Source organism: Anser cygnoides, chromosome 3, assembly GCF_040182565.1.
Source record: "Anser cygnoides isolate HZ-2024a breed goose chromosome 3, Taihu_goose_T2T_genome, whole genome shotgun sequence".
NCBI lineage: Eukaryota > Metazoa > Chordata > Aves > Anseriformes > Anatidae > Anser > Anser cygnoides.
Window position 1 is genome coordinate 73475029 of NC_089875.1, and position 15333 is coordinate 73490361.

Genomic DNA, 15333 nt, shown 5'->3' on the forward strand with positions numbered 1-15333 from the left:
CCACTACAATTTCCCTTTCATATTGATGTATTTACTTGGTATTTCTGCATTCTACTTACTATCCTATCATCAATCCTTTCACCTCATAAAGAAACTAAGTGGCATTTTTTCCTAGTCATCCAAGAACACGGCTTGTAATGCTTGTAGTGTTATCCCACTAAACCACTAAGTGCTTTTCTTTTCCTCTGTTTGCAAAATAGCCTACAGGTGTATTCATAACATTCTGCATAGAAAGTTCATAAGTTCATATTGTCCACATAAAACAGATACCTTCAAAATAAGAGTTATGTTTTAAACACATTGTGTTTGTATGAACATATCTATACTAGAAATGTATTAAACATAGTAGACATACAGTAAATACCTATATCAGATATACTTACTTAAGACAATATTCAGCAATAATGTCTCTTCTGAGTTCCAGAACTTCATCCTATTATGAGAAAATATTTTCATGTAGGACTTACATGTCTAACAAAGCCCCCTAAAAATTTAATTTTCTATTATTTCAATTTTATAAAACCAGGTTATGCACAGCATTAGAAATATCTCAAAAATGTAATTTCAAAACTGTAAGGATGATAAACATCAAGAAATTTCAACAAGTATGACAGATCCAGCAGTTAAGGCAGTCTTGTAAATAAATCCAGAATTATTTTATTCAAGTCAGGTTCACATAATTTTGTTCAAAAATTCTTTCACATTTCCCAAAAGAGTTTGCAACTAGCAGTTATTTTGTCACATACATATCTAGCCTACTCGGCTGGCAAGAAGCTTATGACTACATTAAACTAAATAACTTATGCTGACAATTTTCAAAAAAAGAATAACCATTAAGAGTTTGTATAGAGGGATTTCGGTTGTTACTACCTGGTAAGTTCTTAAAGACCACACCTAACCTGTTATGTTTTCAGCAACAGATATGGAATCACAAACAGTTTAATTCAGGATCCATGTTTTCACCTTTATCTTGACACTGGATAAAGAGGAAATTTGCAAAAGGCAAATAGGATGCCTATCATGGTACTTTTACAATTTTCTATGACTCTCTAAAACAAACAAAACCAAAGGGGGAAAAAAATGCTAGAAATATTTATGAAAGGAGCCTTCCTCAAGTAGTGCCTGCTGTTAGCTAGAACTACTGTTGGGTGCTTCATACATAGAAGCCCAGAACAGTTCTGCATCCAATAGTATAATTATAGCCAGAATTTACCTCCTTACTATACTCAGACTTTACCTCCTTACCTATTTTGAAAATCATCTGGGAGCAATGCCCGTTAGCGTTCACACCTTCAGCGAGCCATGTGTCTGCAAATTGCTGTTCCTTTCCATCTGCCTGTCACGAGCCCTGTAGCCATGCCCATGGGAGAGCTTGGGGGAGGGAACAGCACAGTAGAAGAAGGTTCCTTTGGGTACCTTCAACCTTCCCTAAGTGGGGGGCTGCCTATCCCTGAGGTGAAAATGAGGCATTTCTTAAACATAAGAAATCTGCCATTTCCTCCTTTACAACCAAACTGAGCTTTTTACTTTTGGACTCTCCCCTTCAGTTCCATATAGCACATCCTCAAAGCCACTCACCAAGGACCCTCAAGTCACCCGCTACTGCTGCTATGGAGCTGGGCCACAATCTGCAGCCCTGAGTCTGACCTGCACACCCTAAGCACATCCAACCTTCCTCACCTCCTCCAGGTCTTCCACACCTGCCATCGGGCATTGCTCCTGTGGGTGCTTGGGCAGCCCATAAGTACTTGACCACCTGCAAGAAAGTTGCTGACCTCTGAAGTCCCTTCACAGATGAAGAAATTGAAGTCCACGGAGTCTCAGCATCATTTCCAAGACCACAAAGGCAGTGCACGATGGGGGAGGTCATGGCAACAGGGTGCTCTGCGTATCAGAATGGTGTCCTAACAGAATACCTTTCTCACTAAAGCAACCACAAAGTGTAATGTGAACTCTACACTACCGCTTTGCCTATGTGCCAAAAATCAGCAATCCTTCTCAAAGAGGCTAAGCTTCCTGATGTACTTACAGGGTTTTGCATTCTGCTGCCCAGCATTTCCTTCTTTTGGATGAAAGTGTTCAGCATCATATCTCGGGGCCCCAGTTTCTCCAGTTGAATGGAAACAAAGGCTTCAGGAGGCCTGACAAGGGAAAAAAAAAAGCATGCAAGTTGAAAGGAATCCTCTCTCAAAGGTCAGTTGATAACTGTCATCTGAACTCCTCAAATAATTTCTCTAGATTAGACACAACTTCTCCAACTATATCCAGTTTGCTGGTTCCTTGTATATAACAGATATAAATGCACACAATTTTGTGGATCAGCTACCAGTGACGAGATGAGCCCTGAGGACAGTCTCCCATTCTGCTTATTTTTAATTTCATTGCAAGTAAGATAAATGGTTAAAAAAAAAAGCAGCTAACTAAAAATAATGCATCTCCTTATACTGGCATGGTAGTATCAGGAAATGTGAGGCTGCCTGGGCTAAGATGCAAATGTTGAATACCCTTTTATTTGTACCTTCAAACCAAACATTCAATCAACACAGTTTTCAGTGTTCAACTTCCAGATGATCAGCACTGAATAACATTAAAAATTATATAAACTGTGTCTTGTCAATACCTTACTAGTACACAGTACCTCATGGAAAAGCCAAGAAATCTGGCCAAGGAATGAGTATGTCGGCATATGAGTGCAGAGGCAAACCTCTGCTCTGCAGAAGTGGCATTGTATTGAATGGCTTTATTCTGTCCCACTTACTATTTCTCACAATTTTGTGAAGTTGTCAAGTGTAAGGGCACTGATGTTCAGAAAACCCTATGAGATATCTGGATTTCCTCCTTTAAATAACAGGTTATCTCCACAGAATTTGATGTGAAGCTTGAATCCCGTTGATGGGGTATGGCTAAAGGACCACAATACTCCGACGGAGTCACACCAAGAAGCGGGGAGTCTGTGACCATGGCCTTCCAATCGAGAGTACGTCATTATGTTTTATCACTGAGGAGGACTATGAGAATGTAAAGCAGCACGTGCTCAGGATTCACATGTACATCAGACCAACCCCTACCCAGTGACAGGGGCTTGGCCAGTCTGTAACAAATACCTGTGAAAGGCACGGTGTAAACCTGAAGAACGCCCAGAAAATGATGTGTCCGGCGTGGTTGCTGGCAGCAGCTGATCCTCTGCTTGGCTTCCAGACACCGAATTTCTTCCACTTGCTGAACTCCTCTGACTTGTTAGACTTACATTTCCTCCCTAAAATGTCATGAATATCAATTCTGTGCTTGCTCTCATAAAGAATGGCAGCTCTTCCTACTAAATCAATGCAGATTTGCAATTCTGTATGCTCTCACTTACCCTAACTTTACGATATAATAATTCACTGGGATCACTGAAAGTCACAGAAAAAAATCATTTCTCATTGAGCAAAGGCATAATGAAACTGTAGAAGCAGTGGAGTCAGAGGCAGCACCCAATTTATAAATCAGACAACATTCTCGACATTCAATCAGCTACAAATAAAATATGAATATTCCCAAATATTCACTTTTTCAACTATGTACAAATAATTGCATATCCAGACCACTTGTCTGGAAAATGATTTTGCCTCCCTATGAACAGCCCCAGTGGATCCTGGTATGATGGAAACGCAGAAAATTCTGCATATTTATGAAAAAAAAAATCCTAATTTTCAAGAAGGAATGAGTGGCAGTTTCTTAAGTCTTAAAGTCTTATTTCAAAAGTGGCACAGGCACTTTGTGGTCCAGCTTTCTTTGGCTTTCCCTATTAGTTGCAGGTGAGCTAGGAAGGACATTAATTCCCTTGCAAGTCAAGAAGAACTATTGTCTTTTGAATAGATTGGGAAAGGGAGAGACCAAAATGGGAAAAAAAAAAAAAAAAAGCCATGTTTTGAGAGTTTACTGAGTTCCTTCTTCTAAGTACAAGCCTGACTTGGTTTAGTGCCAGCCTTCATACAGGTCTGCCCAAGAACACCTCTGCTCTGTTGTAGTAGAAAATGGACCTTTTACCCAGAGGATAATTCTTCCTGCTTTGGCTGAGCACAGGGAATATACAACTTGTATTATAAAAATGCGGTCTGTAACTGCCTTAGCAGTGAATGGGCAAACATGAGCAGTGTCATTTCTGACAAGAGGACATCATTCTTGAGATATATCTCTGCCTATAAAAATGTCAGCATGGAAAAGCCTCCATATGTTTGACACGGAACTTATAAATATATGGAAATTTGCTGTTCTGAACGTCTTTAGACTATGAAACCAGTATTGAACCGGCTGGTCTGAGCGAAGGCTTATGGAAGGCCCACTGGGCTGGTTAAGTCTGTGCCTTTCATGGCACAGCCTGCAGGTCTTGGCTCACAACCATCTAGGTGAGGGAGGTGTTTCACGTGGACTCTAGGATATGCCAGGGGCCTTGACCTCTTTCTGAGCATGGCCAAAGGACACATACCACCCACAGCACTCGGGGGTCCCTCACTGCAGACAGCCTGTGACATCTTGATAATATATCCAACAATCTTTCTTCCCTATTCAAGGAGGGTATATAAGACTTTTTTCCAGTTTTACTTGTTAATCTGGCATAACAGATGCATGAGCTCCTTATCATTGCCTCTGTTGGTCATATTAATTGTTCTGTGTGAGTTTGATTGCCTAGCTAATAGCCATTGACTGTAAATCAGCAAAGACTGATCCAGAATGGATGAGGCAGCTGTTAAATGATTTACAGAGGAGAGGAGACATCTGAAAACAAAAATTGCATCCTATGGAAAATAAATCATTCACCATTTAGACAGGAAAAGAGCTCCAAATGCTTGGAAGATCAATCCTTTTCACCTCGGGGGATGATGAGCTGTTGCCAGAGTAAGACTACTCATAGTTATCAGCAGAGACACACAACGCCAACAGTTTGTATGGCAGTACAGAATGATTTGGGAAAGAAACCAAGGTTGGAACTGTTCATTTCCGCAGAGGATTTCAGTGCCACAGGATTTGGCTAGAAATTAGCCAGGAAGTCTCAGACTTGTCATAGAAAGGGAAAGGAAACCAGAGACAAATGAAACCATGGCCTCTCTGGTACTTGCTGGTCCAGTGAGCCCTGGGAGCCAGGGCTCCCACAGCCAGCTGTCCCAGGAATGTGGCCTGGGTGCTGCCCAATTTTCCATTAGATCAGTCCATGGTGTGAAGGGTTCCTGGTCAGCAGCACACAGGTAGTTCTGCCAGCACCATACTGAGCAGCTTTCTGGCTAGCCGTCAGGACATCAGTTTGCTTGGGCTGATGGACTTCAGCTGCACGGTGGTGCCAAATCAATGTCCTGCTTTATGTTAGGGCAGGATACAAGCCGTGCAGCTGTGAAACAGGTTTGTTCTGATGAAGTTTACAATCTTTGGGGTGAGTGTTGGCCCTAGCAGCTCCCTTACATGTAAGGAAAGGAAGTATATAGAAACTGTATACTATGTTTTGCTCTAGGAATGGCAATTCATGCTCAGGAGCTTGTAAGTCACAGCAGCAGAGGATGTCTTTCCCTCCCCTCCCCACACTGCTCTGAATAACCCAAAATGAGACAACTGGGAGCCATGATGAAATGTATTTGTCCTTTTTAAACTTAATAAGAAACTGATGTCACGTAAGAAATATTTTAGCCTTTTTCCCTTAGCTGGTTCAAACCATCTCTAACAAGTTTTGAACCATCTGCCTAATTTTAAATACATTTGACAAAAGAACAGAGATCTCAAGGGTATAATGTTGCAAATTCAGCATGCAGCTAAATTGGGGATCCCTCCTTCCCCACGGAAAAGGCACCAAGAGTTCAATCCCTAGCCCTTTTGCATGGCCTGCTCATCTCCCACTGGCATGAATACTTCCCATAGGAAAGAGTGTTGACCATATTTCTGTTTTCAGAAGACAGAAGAAATTAAAGCAGCAGGAGCTGATGGTATCGCCATCCCAGAAGAGTACATATTTCAAGGTCAGGTTGTGATTGCTAGCCTTCCTGCATACTACAGGCTATAAGATTTCATCAGTGCCTTTTGAATCCAATTCATCTCCAATCTCTTTCAGCCCTACCTTGAGGTATATTTTTAGCTATGCCTCATCACTTACCCAACTAATAAACTTTAAATAAATCACTGATGTGACGCTATTTATTTTTATGTCATATGCTAATACACAATCCCTGCAGTTCCTGCAGTCATCAGTGATGCTGTTCCAAGTGTTGCACAGGACCAACATCCAATCAATTACAAGCAGAATTAACAGATGCCCTCTTTGGGCTAAGTCTGACAAAACCCACTACTAGTGCAATGTGAGGAGGAAGGTGATGCTAACCTTTATGTCCAGGGTATGGGCAGGCTGGACCAGGTAACAAAATGAGGCTTGCTGAACAGCTGCCAAAAGAGCATTTTTCTGAGTGACCTGGCAGGCAAGGATAAGTTGCATGTTCTTTATTCCAGATGGACACAAGAGCTAAGGAGAGTGAAAACAACGAAGCATTAGGCATTTTATGCATTAGCCATTTACTAGGCATTGCCTTGGCAGTTTTGAAGGTGGTTTGCATTACAGATATCACTCTTTGTCTTATACTACTTCAGCATCTTAATTTAGTGAAAGAAAGGGTAAGGGAGCATTCTGCTATATTTGTAGATGTTATCATTGAAACATGAGTAAATGTAGAGATCAAGAAAACATTTAGTTCATTTGTATTTAGGGGGCTTTATTCTCAGCTCTATTCTGCAGAGCATGATGTTACCAGAGCATGCAGCAAAGTGCAAACAGGCTGGGAACCGAGTAGATACCAAATAAAATACATTTGTTTTTCCTTGACAAATTTTTAACTACATGCCACCCTGCTGTAGAGTACAGGTCATGAGTGAGCTGATGGCAAGGAGACTTTGAGAACAGCTTTAAAGAAGAAACCTCCAAGGCTTGGCACTGTGCAATACTGCTTTTATACTCTCATACAATAGAGGAAAGGACTTAGAATGCAAAATGGCACTGAAGACCAATTGAAGACCAAAACAATTTTCTTCCTTTACAGAACTCTCTACAGTGTTATTACTATGCGTGCACACAGCCACATGTATGCATCCTGCTCTATTTAATAAAGTTCCTCAGACAAAATCTTGCTGACTTAATGAGTTTCATCCCAGTAAGGATGTCTGAATTAGGCCACAATCTGAACAACCACATTTTCAGTGCAACTTTATGAAGTTAATTACAAAACAGTACACTAAATTATACTATTACTCAAAGTGTAGAGAAGTCGGTATTGTCTAGCAAACATATGGTTGAGGCCCTTACACACCCCTGCAAATAAATAATAATACATATTCTTCACTTATTCTGCAAATTAAATCATTCACCTGCATGACAGCATCTCTTGTACGAAAACTAAAATTTCCGATATGACTGTCGATTTCTTGAATGCTTAATGGTAAGCTAGATGGGATATATCTGCAATAGAAATAAAATTATCTATAAACATAATTTATGACACAGATAGAAGCCAAACTGAGGATGAAAGGGCAATTTAGTTCCTAAATTAGAGATCTTAGAATGTTGCTTTAGTTTTCAGAAATAGTTTCCTAAGAAAAATAATATCACTCATGAAGTTTTGTGCTTAAATTTACAATGATTCACTAGCTCTTCCTGGATGAGCTTGGTCTAAACCACTGAAAAATCTGCTTGTTCAGTTTGATGATGTCTTGCTGGCCTTGTATTGGCCAGCAATATATAACAGAATAATTGGCCTAACTTTTTTTTTTTTTCACTGCTCTCCTGTCTCCTTTATTTTGATGTTCATCACTGGCCATGATTCAACTTGCAGCTGAAATTTCATTCCAAGTTGCTTGCAACTGCTAAACTTTTTTTGGAACAGCCTGATTTTTGCAGATGGCAAGAGCGTACACAAGTGAATGGGATACAAGGAACAGCACATGACTGCAAGTGGTATACCCACAGGTAGGAAGAGAGCCCTGTTGCCTTGTTAGCAATAGGGAATGACAGGAATGCCCTTCCTAAATGTGGTAAGAAAATTCACAGGTTGTTTCCTTTCTTCCTCCTAAAGCTTGGTCTAAAATACACACAAACACACACATAAACCAGTGTGAGTGTATGTACCAATTCTTTAAAAAGTAAATCAAAGCAAACGCAAAATCTACTTGTTCCAGTCACTTTTCCCAGGGGAAGAGGGATGATGATAGATTGTATTATCCTTGTGCAGAGATTGGGTTTATTTGTAGTCACTGAGTGCAAAACAAAGATCAAAGTTGTCACTTCATAAAGTGCAGTATAACTCTGGAAGAATAAGCTTTCTCCATGCTCAGAATTACAAGTTTACTCATCACAGTTCTTGAGGTTCTGGTTTGCTACCTTCAGGATCTGGGGCAGCCATTTTCAGGATAGCCTTGTAGGGCATCTCTCACTTTAAAAGAGAATGCATTTTAGTTCCAAAACTGTTACTTTTCCACACAAATTCTGCTTCTCCTCACTTTCACTGTTCAATGTCTTTAAATTAGAATTATTTGATCTCAGGCTGTGTAGAAAAAGGAAACTAATCATGTACCATTTCACATTTTCCACGTGAATAATTTTATATAATTTATGCTCTGAAGTTTTTGTGGCCTATATTTGAGCCTAAGCAGTTTGAAGACTTGGGCATATCCAACCTAAAGAGATTATGTCCTCTGAAACACAAAAAAAAGTTCAGTCTACCTGTCAACACAGCTGTCATCTTCCAAGAGAGAGGTAATGAATATTGGCGGGAGATGGTCTGCTTTCTCCTTGTGAACTGCAGATTCAAAGTGTGCTGGCCTCAGATACAAATGGAACTCCCCAAAACCTGTTTCCATTGCAAAAGCCTTATATAACCTAGAAACAAAAACATGTGGATGTATTTGAAAAATTAACTTTCTCTCTGCTGTAAGTAATGCACACCTAGAAATTTACATCCAGCAGGTTCACTTCAACAAAACATCTGCATTCAACTTCAAATATTTCTTGTCATCTGAAATAGTATGGTAGACATGAAGCAAACAAATACTGTAAGCAGATAGCTGATGTTTGCTTGGTATTTACCATTCAATTGATACAGACAAGACTTACAAACAGTAAGCTGAGAGTCTACAGTGTCACAAGGAAAAATCAAGAGAAATATGCTAATGGTCCTATTTATAAAGGACTATATTTGGCAGAGAGGTGAAGAATATAATTTTAGACAAGAAATTGGGAGGAAAACTGACTGTAAGAAAGGAGGTTTCAATAGCCAAGCACAGCTCAGACACGTTATTACTATGAAAACACGGACTTCATAACTTAAGAAACTTTTATTCTAAAAGCCCCCAATATGACAAAACGCCAACACAACCTCCCCAGTATAACAAGTGATCAGGGCAGTGCATCAGCAGGTGTAAACACGTGGTCTAGATGTAACCACTAGCTCAGGAAATCTCTAAAGCACCAGAAGTTGGACACTGTTTATACTCCCTCCCTAAGGATCCATCACTGTATTCCTTCAGATGCAAGACCAAAGAAACACTGATCTGATCTGTGATCACTCTTTTCATGTAATACCAGAAGATGGCATAAAGAGAAATGTGCTATTTAATACAGACTGCAAAGGAATAAAATTATCCCTTCCTCCTAACACATCAGACAGGCGTTTTATCAATTAATAAATCAAGTCACTGAGAAGCTATGTTGTGAGAATGTTATAAAGACATAAATGGGACCTAGAAGTCATGGTTCTCAGTTCTTTAGAATCAGGTAGAACTCCCCTGCCTGCAAAGGTAGGGAAAGAAAAGGGAAGGAGACAAAATAATTTATGAAAGACACCATGCACATCACTCAATCACATGGAGCACAGCCAAAATCAACTCTAAGGTCTTAAAACAGAGCCCTGTGTAATGACTACAAATGCTGCTCTCATAGTTAACCAGTACAAACACATGAATAGTCTATACAGCACAGACATCAACACACAGATAAGCTTAGTGGTACTGCGCAAAGGAAAAAAAAAAAAAAAGGTAAAGCAAAAGAAAAGGTGTCCGAAAGGTGAATGTGTCAAACAAAACCAGAGAGAAGCAAAATTCAGACTAAATCTGCACCATCTAGTTTTACTATTCTACCAAAGCACGTCCTTTTTCATCAGATGATGGTAGAAGGAACTACCATCTGGACTGAGGAGCTGAGGAACACTGAAGAACAAAGCGAGAAGGGCTATCAGGAACAGTTCATACAATGTAAATGTGTACTTATGATCTTCCACTCCAGGCATGGACAGACAGACAAGTAATAGGATTAATTCTTGCAGATCACCGAAAAGTCTGAAGGAAGATATGGTAATGAGGTAGATGAATCCATAAATGTAGGTGCATTTATTTCATGTTACTCTGCATAGCAGGAAAAAAAAAACTTACTAGCCTTTGATTTTTCAGTTTGAATCTGAGTGTCTAACAATTCATACTATAATGAATAGTGAACTTCGTCATATCAGGTGAGGATGTAAAAATAGCCTCTCAACATGTCACCCTGAATAAAGTACACATGTTTATACCGGCGTTCAGACTGCCTTAACCATCTATTAAATGAAGATAATGTTATGCTTTAATGGCCTTACATATGCATCATGAAGTCTTACTTTTTGTCACTGAATTCTCATCCTTTACCAGAAAAAAATGATAATTTACTGCTGCTTTTCAGGGATTTCTAGGTATGTCATCTCCGGTGAGTATGTCCTTTTGGACTTCATCCCAAAACAAAGGCCAGTAACCACCTGATCAGCTCATCTGTCTCCTCTGGATAACTTTTACATCATTTGACAAATATCAATGAAATATGACATGAAGATAGGGCTTTCAAAATACTAAGTTCCTACCAGTTTCATGAAAAAAGGTGAATTGATACTGATTTTTCAACTAAATGAAAAGTTGCAGTGTAAACTTACCCCATATTAATTACCAGAAAAAATGTGTATGCATGCGTGAGTATTGGAACACAAAGATAACTCAACCAAAGGAATAAGTTTTCTAATAAAATGCAGGTTTTAATTAATCTGATAATTCAAACAAGAAACACAAATTACCAAGAAAAGACATCTTCTTGCTTCATGGACTCACTTGGGTTGAAGTAAATGAACTTGTTTGTTAGTTTGCCTAAGAAAGTTCCAGATAGCAAATTACAGATGTTCAAGAATGTTTTATTTTAATGGAGAAGAGCTATGACAGAAAATTAGGTTTTCCATCAAACTAAGTTTGCATGGTCATGGTTCACATATCTTAAAGATATGTGTAGGTTTTCTGCTGCTGAAAACAAACGCTTCTGACTTTTTGATATGGAGCATAAATTTTCCAGAAGAAAGCTTGAAAAAGAGTTGAGACAAGGAGAAAACATAACTGGAGTGTCATCTATCTAATACACACAACTTTGCTATTGCAAGCAATCACGTCCCCCAAATCCTTTTCATGAAAGAATCAAGCCACATTTTAAAACTGTGTTAGTTTTCTACCCTCCACTCTTTTTGTTACAGAACTTTGTTGTCCGATTCTTAAAAATCTCCATTTAATTTCCAGCTTAAATTTATTCACAGTGATTAGATCCATTTGTTCTGCTGCCAAAATTGGCCGTTAGCTTAAATAACTGCTCTCCATTCCCAGTGCTTATCTTCCTGATGTATTTATAGGGAACAATCACATCTTCTCTCAGCCTTCATTTTTGCTAGGACAAACAAGCCAAGATCTTTCATTTGCTTCTGTAAAATGCATTCTGTATTTCCCCTCATCATCCTATTCGATCATCTTTGCTCCCCTTTGAATCTGAATTTATCTTTCCTGAACACAAATCTCCAAGCTATACTTAATAATCCAGGTGAGACCTCACCAGAATCACGTACAAAGCATCAATTCTCCCTATCTCTATGGGAAACAAAACTCATTGCCTGATTCACAGTAAGATACCATGACTTCCTCCCCTGCCATGGTTGCAAAATGTTGGTAGTTTACAGTCATCCAACGGCCAGACATACAGTTCTTCCTCCTCCTCCGCTGCTTCCAAATAATAAGCTCAAAGCTCACGAGAGCTTTCTTTCCTAATATTACACATAACCTTAAGCTTTGTGTTGTTAATGTTTATCTCATTCCTACTACCCCAGTCCTTAGAACCACAAGTTCTTCCTGTAAGATATTCCATTTATTTTCCATATCATTTTTATCTTCCAGCACTACAATGCCCTAATTTTAATAACACACTCTTATGCTTTCTACTGAGCTCATTAATAAAAACATCAGGTAATATGGAGTTGAGCAAGTTGAACTTCAGCAACAACATGCCTCCCCAAGTCACTAGGTCAATACTATCCTTTGTGGTCTCCCCATTAGCTCAGTCCTTATCTTCTGTGTCTTCCTGTACAAATCGTCGTCATCTCCAGCTTGTGATAATTTCCTAAATGCAGGACACTGCCTTCCTTTGTGTAGATTATTTTACTGTGTTCACAAGGCTCAGTACATCCAGGACAATTTTTATGCTTTTCTCTTTCTGGTAGTGAAAAAAGCTTCTGCTTCTTGTGTGCCTTTTGTTATATTGCAATATTTTTTCATAAGAAGGCAGTTAAAATAATCATCTGCCTCTTCACATTCATTCGATCAGTGAATTCCTCCTTCTTCTCCTTTTGACAAAATTTCAGTAGGATCACAGGATTTCCATTTTCACCGGGCAAAGGGCCTGTTCTGTTAAGCTTTGATGAGCAGCCTCAAAAACGGCCTCTGATCTGTTTCTCAACTTTAGAATATAGCAAACCTCTGTAATCCCCACACCACATTTCCACATGACAAATAAATGTATCTCCCACAACACAAACGGAAGTGCCCCCTCTCTCTCTGATTTTTTCCAGCTATAGTAGCTGGCCAATTCAAAAGTTACTGTTTCCTACAAACCACATCTCTCTTAGGTCATCATAGATAAACAGGCACTACTAATCCACTAACCTGGCTAACTGTGCACTCTCTGTTGCCACTTCTACCAAGCGATGGCGGAGCGTGACAAGCTCCAGGAGCGTGGAGAAGGAATCCAGCATCAAGAACTGTCTTCCTCTGCCTTCCATTCTTTCTTCATCTGCTCCCATCCCTAATAGTGAAAAAGCTATCTCTTGCACCAGCATGGGGTCCTCTATCAGCACATCTGCAAACAACTGCAAGGAAAGGAAAAACAGCCATCATTTATCTACAGATGACAAAGTTTTTTAAATACTTTAGGGAACTGATCTCCTTTTTGTTTTTCTTCATGACTGAAGTTGCTTCTGACTTGCAACACATGCAAGGTCATGACTAGGTCCACCCTGACCTTTCATGACCTCTAGAAATATACTGGAGTTTTTTCCACTTGCTTTCAAGGTAGAGACACTGAATCTATAATCCTGAGTTTACACAAAGGACTTAATATTAAGTCCATTTCCTGGAACACGAGATATTTGCCTTTTATTATCACTATTGTTATTATCAGAATTCTGAAGGCTTTCAGATGTATATATCCTTCTAGAGAAGGGGCTCTGTAACTGGATTCACATTACTAGGCTATTCCTCCTATAAAGAATGTGCAGATCCCAACACATGTGCCACTGTAGGTATGATATTTCCAAAACAGGGACAGTAAACTCATAAGGTCAGCTAACTCAGCAGAGCTAGAACCCTCTTCTATTGGGATGGTGGAAGCTCCCGAAAGAGCAGACATCCCAGGAAAGGAAAATGCTAAAAAGCTGCAGCTAGGTAACATGGAGTCGGACAGAAGCTAATGGCCCGTTAGCTGTTGTGCTGTGGCATTGTTAGCAGGAACAGCTCCTGGCTCTGTGTGTAGGAAAAAATTTTCTCCGTCTCTATCTGTCACAGCTTGTACAACTGTGCCACTCTGCTCATGTCACACAGGCAGACGTGGTCACTGTTATAACTGAATGGCTTCACGCTTTGCTGCTTGTGATGAGTGAATCACAGAACATGAGGAAGTCTGAACCCAAGCACGCTGTTATTAGTAACCAAGTCTAGATTTCAACACCTGCTGCTTGCTAAAACCTTCACAGCTACATTGAAAAAAAAATAGAAAAGACAACACCCCAAAGTTAAGGGTCAGAAGTTGTGCAACTTTATTTTGTCCCTCTTTCCCAGCACTTTACAATGTGCTTTTGTAATTCTATGACTACGGATGGGTGTGACACAACAGCCTATCTTCATGTGCTCCCCCACAGAATTGCTACAAAGAGAATAGCATGGTCCCTATTTCCAAAGAGGACAAGAGAAGAGCAAATAAGCTTAGATCACAGCAAAGCAAATCTGTGCTAGACTTTAAGGAGAACTTGCTAATGGTGATGCTGGTGAGGCACTAGTATAGACCATGTCTATCATATGGTGTGCCTGTGAACAGGACATTTCTTTATCTCATGGAAATAACATAAGTATAGCTGATCCTGGCTTGAGGTAAGAGAAACATCTCCCAGCTTCCTAGGGATCATTTGATTGTGTAGTTCCAGAATTCACTTTTCTTTTTATATGGCCTCTCCTATATTTCTTTGTAGGAAAAGTATCTGTTCCCAGGCTGGCAGCATCTGTACCTCACCCCTGGGTAATTTGTTTATTACAAAGCTGAAGGATGTTTAGGAAGTCATATGGGGAATAAAAATTGGATCTTGGAAAACCTTCATTAGTGAAGGGTTGGAAAAACATGGAAGAATGAGGTCTGGGGTCACAAATAGAGCAGTCCAGGAAGGTAAGAAATGTTGATTATGGCACACAGTCATAAAAGAAAGTGATCATGTAAAGACTGCATCATCGTATCTATGCAAAAGGAAACCAAATTAAATCTGCACTGGCAAAGGCAAATTTCCTAAAATTTAAATGCATGACTTTAACAGCCTTAGTGTCTTCTAAACATTGCCTTCTGGCATGCATTTGTCTCATTTTTAGCTTCTCTTGGAGGAAAAGGAATGGGAAAGAAATTTCCCTTTTTCCCTTGGCAACAGCAGGGTGGCAACTCTAAGATCCATGTACAGATCTCTGCCACTGACTTGTTTAAAATTAAAAAAAGCGAAGAATCATTTATCATCTGCAGCATGCAGGAAGAGTGGAACACTGCCAGTGGATTTTATTGGCATCAGAAGGATGCTGGCTAAGTAATTTTGGGGATTCACTCTAGGGCAGGGAGGAGAGTATCTAAGGTGGCTGTGCCCTTTTGCCTTGCAATGGTTTCTGTGTTTTCTTACCCACCACTGCCTCCACTGCAGGAAACATGGATGACAGTGAAAGCTAACAGCTCCTCACGCCCACTTTCAGTGCTCAGAC

At 39.8% G+C, this 15333-nt stretch overlaps 1 protein-coding gene across 4 annotated transcripts in view; it reads right to left on the bottom strand.

The window, feature by feature from the left end:
• The window catches only part of LOC106032597 (uncharacterized), an 89807-nt gene that overhangs the window by 40332 nt on the left and 34142 nt on the right, over positions 1–15333 (bottom strand). For all 4 annotated transcript variants that reach the window (XR_010829773.1, XM_066993163.1, XM_066993165.1 and 1 more), the window contains exons 20-26: positions 12994–13196; positions 8729–8884; positions 7378–7468; positions 6344–6481; positions 3105–3256; positions 2030–2141; positions 384–433 (exon numbers count right to left, since the gene is read on the bottom strand). Coding sequence is in view for 3 of the 4 variants with exons in the window: in XM_066993163.1 (XP_066849264.1) it covers positions 384–433; positions 2030–2141; positions 3105–3256; positions 6344–6481; positions 7378–7468; positions 8729–8884; positions 12994–13196 (902 nt within the window). In the remaining variant the exon portion in view is untranslated. The remainder of the gene's footprint in view (positions 1–383; positions 434–2029; positions 2142–3104; positions 3257–6343; positions 6482–7377; positions 7469–8728; positions 8885–12993; positions 13197–15333) is intronic.